At 36.1% G+C, this 7,102-nt stretch overlaps 1 protein-coding gene across 1 annotated transcript in view; it reads right to left on the reverse strand.

The window, feature by feature from the left end:
• The window catches only part of LOC106872793 (uncharacterized), a 58,985-nt gene that overhangs the window by 26,327 nt on the left and 25,556 nt on the right, over positions 1-7,102 (reverse strand). Inside the window, exons 9-12 of the mRNA XM_014919903.2 lie at positions 5,473-5,585; positions 4,278-4,487; positions 1,185-1,396; positions 266-423 (exon numbers count right to left, since the gene is read on the reverse strand). Coding sequence (XP_014775389.1) covers positions 266-423; positions 1,185-1,396; positions 4,278-4,487; positions 5,473-5,585 — 693 coding nt within the window. The remainder of the gene's footprint in view (positions 1-265; positions 424-1,184; positions 1,397-4,277; positions 4,488-5,472; positions 5,586-7,102) is intronic.

Genomic DNA, 7,102 nt, shown 5'->3' on the forward strand with positions numbered 1-7,102 from the left:
ATATATATATATATATATATAAATATTATCAATCGGACGGACATAGTCTATGTGTTTTGTTTTGGCCAAATTTGCTGTTTGATAGCGTCCGGGGTTATTTCGAGGTGAGTTATCTCGCCTGATTTAGGGCATTCGATGTTCTTTAACATTCGCCTTTGTGTATGTAGGGAGCTTAGCCCGGATACCATCCTGCAGCAAATTTGGAAACCTGTTTCTATGTTGTAACACATTTGATAGTAATTGTGTAATATCTGGTATATTTTACCTGAATTGGGATTATAGAGTGACAAATCAATCACATCAGAAGCTACCTCGGTTTTTGTGTCATTCAAAGGAAACACACTGGTTCCGTTGACGATCTGCGATATTTGTGCTACAGCACCTTGACATTTCACGCTATCACTACACGACCAGTCGAAATATCTGGAAAGAGCAAAAAAAAAAAAAAAAGGAAAAAAAGAAAAAAGAAAGAATAGAATTTAACACGGGTTTCAATAAACTTGAAACGGTGTACTTAGTACAAGAAATAGACTGAGACAGTGAAAGTATTACTATTTTCAGGGTGAATACATTTATTGCAGTTATATTGCTATCATTGTTGTTTAGAACGGCCTTGTCATGATTAATGTCTTCGGTAAAGTGCATCTAGTAGAGGGGCCCTGGTTTGGGGATTCCAGGATTTTGAGGTTTGTGGAATCACCTTTTGACTATTATTGTTTCCAGGCCTGCTCTTAACTAGAGTTGTAGCGCTTATCAGGGTCCCAATTATGGGTCAAGCTGCATGTCACGGAATTGCTTCCGGAAGAAGATCCCTGACAGACACCCCCAATGGCCCCAGGATAGATGAGGTCCTTCAGCTCTTTAATAGTTCATCTAAGATAAAGTAACTCTACACAAATCCTGCCTCCTGACATCTACTGAGCTTGTGGCACCTATTGCACCAGATCAATTTAAGTTTGAAGAACGAAAGAGTGGGACTGACTCTGCACAAACCATAATCGCTATAATAATATTCATTGTATAGGTTATTCAGCAACATTGCGCCAGAAGAAGCAGACCTAACAATGGTCATGACTGGAACGCTTTGATACTAGGTTTGCTGAATCTGGATTCATCTGAGGATATCGACAAGAAGAAGAACAACAACAACAACAATACTAAATTAGGGTATATAGTGTGTTAACCTTTTCTCTAATGTTTTTCCGGGAGTGAAAGTGACTTTTTCTGTCTGTGTACTCGTCAACGGCTGATTTAACATAGATGTTGTCGTAAACATGTTGAGGTGTGTAGATTTGAGATTCTTCGGACTTGTTTTAGAACCAGCAAATTCAAAAATACTGTTAAGAATATTCTGGGATAATTCTGAACTGCAGTTTCGGCTTGCTGCTAATAAGGCCTGCAAAATTATAAGATTGGTTTATTGTAGCATTAAAAAAACGGATATATTCATTATAATAATGGTGATCACTGCTGCAATTAATGTTATGTTTAGTTATTTTGTTACATTTTGCATCTCTCTGACGTAATTGCTGGTGATATTGGCTGGGTCACTGTTAGGGTGGTATCTTTTTCAAGAATCGTAGATAGAAATGTCATATATAAGATTAATTTCTATTTTTGGTACAAGGCCAGCAATTTCGGGGAGGGTGTAAGTCGATTACATCGACCCCAGTACTCAACCGGTACTTAATTTATCAACCCCGAAAGGATGAAAGGCAAAGTCAACGGAATTTGAACTTAGAACATAAAGACGGACGAAATCCCGCAAAGCATTTCGCCCGGTGTGCTAACGATTCTGTCAGCTTATTTGAAGATAGAATATTACGATAAAATAATAAAATAGAATTAAGCAATCAATAAAATTTAACGAAAGAGCCTTACCTACTCAAGAACGTTTTTCTATGAAATAGTTATGTATAACCATATCTAATATCTAATTCGGACATGCAACGACAATACGCTGCATGTGTTGTCGCGAGGGAAGAAATTCTCCTCAGAGATAATATTGATGTAAACACACCACAAGGCCATAAGTATTGTGTGTTTACACCTACATTATCTATAAAAAGAATACCTTCTCTCAGGACAACACGTGCAGCATATTGTCTTTCTATGAACGAATGTGCACAAGCATGTGAAATATGACTGCACATAACTATATTTCATTCAATTAATATGCATGTAATTAATTTTTGTATAAATATCAATATGGTATGAATAACGGCAGCCAAAAACTTAAGTCGTCAAATAAATGAAAATGGAAGCCAGGAGTTGACGCGTATGATGGTCATCTCATCGATGACTACTTTCAATCGGTTAAAGTAACCAGCACCAAACTAGGAATAAAGACGTGATTAGATTATACTTTTACAACCAACTGACAAACATACCTCCTCGTGCATGTTTTCTGTCGATAATATACAAATAGTAAATAATAGAAAGTATAAATTTCTTGATTGAAGGCCTTGTACATCGAAACCTGACAATCACGAAATCTGTGAAATGAATTAATGTAATAAAGAAATTAACATGCATCACTAAGCAATGTTGTACGTGGTATATTTAATATTAGGCTTATCGATCAGGCTTTCAAGTCTTTCTAATGATTTGTATGTTTACCCGGAATAAAAAGAAATAATATCGCTGACTCGACATTTAATCGATATAACATTAAGAATATCACATTTCATTTAAAGAGGATTGTTTTGTAAACAAACGTTGTTAAATATTGGCAATATATAACATTTCCTTTCTTGATTATAACACTTTTCAGATGAATCTATATATAATTGATTTCGCCTCTCCTTGAAGGACAGAATTGTATATCAATAGTGAAGGTGCCAAACTTATTGCATATATAACGATAAAACAAACACACTGGAGGGAAATACTGTAAAATTGATCTAACTCCGAGTAGCTTCTTATATGAGATTTAACCGTTTTTATTGGCTCGGCTTGGAGAGCGATAAACTCTGTCAAATAGACTTACCCTGGAAATACTGCATAAACATGAAACCTTTTGTGGTGTCACTGTGACACATTGGTTTCAAATTTTGGTACAATGCCAGCAATTTTTAGAGGAGGGGGACAAGTCGATTACATCGACCCTCGTTCTCAACTGATTCTTATTTTTGCGACTTTATGCATTTTAATGAGTTATAGATTTATCATTTGGTTCCTTGTTGCATTTTTAATCCTCAAACTAGTTTATAACTGCTACAGACAGCCAGAATGAACAGTCCAGTTTCGAATTTCATACTAACATCGACATAGTTGTTTATACTGCTGCCTCTATCTCCTCGTCTTCCGACAAATCTATTATCTGCAGCCTAGAATACAAGAATATAATTGGAGTAAAGATTGTTTGCCAACATAACATGGCAGTCCTGGTTTAGGATGAATGTTGCTGTTATTTAGCTCCAAGAGACATTGTCTCCAGCTGGCTATACGACATGAACTGTGTTCTTATATTTTCGAAAAAGGACACAGACCGTGTCGTATAGCCAGCTGGAGACGATGTCTCCTGGGGCTAAATTACAGCAACATTCGTCCTAAACCAGGAGTGCCATGTTATGTTGGCAAACAATTTTCACTCCAAAGTACTGTTGCTGAATATCTCCCATTGTGAGATTTACAAATAGTAATTTTCTACCAAAAATCAAAGGAGAATCTGCAATTAAGGACCTCGCCAACTGTATTATATCTTTAATTCCCTCAAAGTTTATTATCTGGAACAGTTGTCCTCAACAGGGGTCCATATAACCCCCGGCGGTCTATATAAGATTTTTAGGGGTCTAGACAAGCAAAATAGTAAATCGGGGAAGCACAGTAGTACATTAAGGATCTGTGAAAAAGTTTTGGTTTAACGATATCTATTGGACCCCTTTGATTACATTTGGGTTTCTTTCTTCAACGTTTTGCGTAGTTCAAACTACACAAGTTAATGCGTGAAAAACGAAATAGGAATTTTGAAAGATGTATCTATAAAGCTAGTTTTTAAACATCAAGGGGCTGTGGGTGGGGGAGGGCCACCAGAGTAAAATAGTAATGAAAGGGCTCCATAGGCAAAATATCATTAGGAATCACTGATCTGGAACGTAAACCAGCGATTAAAAAGATCTCCAGATGTATTTGATGTAGCAAGCCACTCCCACAAATAAACCCCCAACTACAACAAACATGAACAGACTAATTCAATGCTGAATGAAATATAAAATTAGATGAAAAAAAAAAACCGACATTTCATATGGTATTAAGAATTTTCAGTTTATACTTACTTTGTTGACGCTTGATGTAAAAATACTGTTTGGCATGCTTTGCTGGTTTAATTTGAAGCTTTTTATCAAGGAGTCTAAATTAGTAATAAATTTTTTAAGAAAAACGTCGTTGTATTGTTCATCGTCCAGTTTAACTATTGTAGAGCTAAGAATTATGGTCTCTTCTGTAGATAGCGGTTTCAATACGGTCATTTCCCAAGCATCGATGGCCTAGTAAAAAGAAAAAAAAAAAAGTTACATTCTGAAATCGTTTTTTTTTTTTTTTTGTATTCCTGTTCGGGCAACGTTACAATAGCAGTTAAATATAGAAAAATCAAACTTTGAATAAGAGAACAGATCTGACTGCGGTTCGTATCTCAACACCGACACAGCATTTGTGACAACTGGAAAGATGGTCAACCGTAATATCTAATTCCAGGTAAATTGATACCATGTAGACCTATGGCTACAATGGCGACAAGCAACTGATTTACTTTTATATATTTCTATTTTCAAAATTGTTTCTATTTTCATTCCTGGATTTGGATATGACACGAGAAGCAACCACTACCCTCGTCGCTTCAGCATTTTGAGCCAAATGCTTAACTGATTTCTTTTGCCTTGCTGGTAGAAGTTCAGTTGCAACAAGCATGCAAGCATGATTTACAATAAATTCAATGTGTACCACAGGACTATGAACTTCGGAGTAGTGAGGGTTTGTATCCATCTTCCAGGCATAGAAAACCAGATATAATAATTATTTAGTTTATTAATTATATCAATTAATACTTTCTTATGCTAATGGCAGGTAATTATAGTATTTTTTTATTTGCACAATTATGCCATGAACCCTATCATGATGAATTTCTACAGGTGTATGTAAAAATCACACACACACACAGAGTCACCTACGTATATGTTTGAAAGAACTGCTTGAGATGAATTTGGTTAACAGAGACCAGAACCACACCATATATATATATATATATAATTTGTATGTGTGTGTATAAATTGTATAGATATCTATAAACATTTTTCCAGGTGTTCTAACGATTCATTCCGCTCGTCATCTACACGAAGCCTAATTATTACAATGCATTTAGTTCAGTACTCTACTGTCACAGGCATCTTCACAATTTAAATATATGAAAAAAAAAATGATTGGATGAAGGGCTCATAGGATTTATCATTATTGTGAAGACAAAGACAAATTTACTTTGATCACATCCTGGCTCATTGTTATTTCTTGTTCAGCTGATCTCTTTTTGCGGGCATTGTCTTGGATTCCAAGGATACCAACCAATGACAATAAAGCGTCGAAATAGTTTTCTATAAAAACAAAAAAAAAAAATAGATATATATATTGGTATAGTCAATGTATATGCTAACATATGATTAATATTCCCATGTCTGAGTTAATAAGCTAAGCAATACATCAAAGAGAGAAATGCCAACACCTCTGTAAGTATCTGCTAAATTTTTGGAAATGTATCTCAGTATGAGATTCAGTAGACTAACATTAAACTATCTTACTCTACTTCCATAATATTTGATCTAAGCATTTTATTCTTTTTGTATTTTATACATTTCTCAATAATATCCCAAACAATATTTTTTATCATGCAATCATCATTTCTTTCCAGTGATTGACCCTTCTCTTATTTTCCGAACTAAGAATTAATACAAAAAACTTTCCAGGTTCACATTACTGATACTAATTTTGTTATTCATATATTTTTGCTCATTTTATAGATTTTCTTTCGATATCAAAATTAAACAGATCTTTGATAATCCAAAAGAAAGAAATCAGCTATGCAAGGAGGTTTTTAGAAAGAGTTGTAGTCCTTTCTCCTTTTAATGATTCAGAATAAATACACATAATCAAAAACTGTTTAGCAACTTATATATGTACTTGTTATAAATCATCCGCTGCTTATAAATCATCCGAAGATTGAGCTATTAACTAAGACATAAAACTGTCAATTGTGATGATCATTCAGTTAAAATGTTTCATTCTAATGTGCACTTATACTGAGTACTTCATGCGAGGGCGCATGGCCTAGTGGTTAGGGTGTTGCACTGACGCTGGCAAGATCGCGGTTTCAATTCTTAGACCGGGTGATGCTTTGTGTTCTTGAGCAAAACACTCCATTTCACGTTGCTCTGTGGTCACTTCGAGACCTGACACGTGGTACGCCGTGAACCTATTCAGGCAACACTGATTTCATGAAGAGAGTGAGCTTAATGTACAGCATAAACATGTGATCTTTTATAAACAAATCATTTGTGCAGGTCGTTCGGCAAAAAGCGAAACACTCATTCGTCAACAGGAGAGTCAACTGAATGCTCTGGGTTGTTCATGAAAATTGGTTTACAGGACACACACACCCACACACACACATTATTGTGTTACTATAGTGATCAGACGTGAAGGCGCAATGGCCCAGTGGTAAGGGCAGCGGACTCGCAGTCGGAGGATCGCGGTTTATTCATCGAAAACACCTAAAGCACCACGATGGGGTGGGGTGGCGACCCTGTTGTACTCTTTCGCCCCAACTTTCTCTCACTCTTTCTTCCTGTTTCTTGAGTAACGCTGCGATGGACTGGCGTCCCGTCCAGCTGGAGTGGGGACACACATACGCCATAGAAACCGGGATACCAGGCTCAAGAGCCTGGCTAAGCTATAAAAGGCGCATAATAATAGTGATCAGACATGTGAATTACGCACGAGCTTTATTCGCTGGCTCTCTGTTCTTATAACTTTTCTTCCTTCTTTGTCCTCTTCTGTGGACTTTTCCCTGTATATCCGATGAAAAGCTAACCTCCAAAACACCATACTTTTATTT

Source organism: Octopus bimaculoides, chromosome 7 (genome assembly GCF_001194135.2).
Source record: "Octopus bimaculoides isolate UCB-OBI-ISO-001 chromosome 7, ASM119413v2, whole genome shotgun sequence".
Taxonomy (NCBI): Eukaryota; Metazoa; Mollusca; class Cephalopoda; order Octopoda; family Octopodidae; genus Octopus; species Octopus bimaculoides.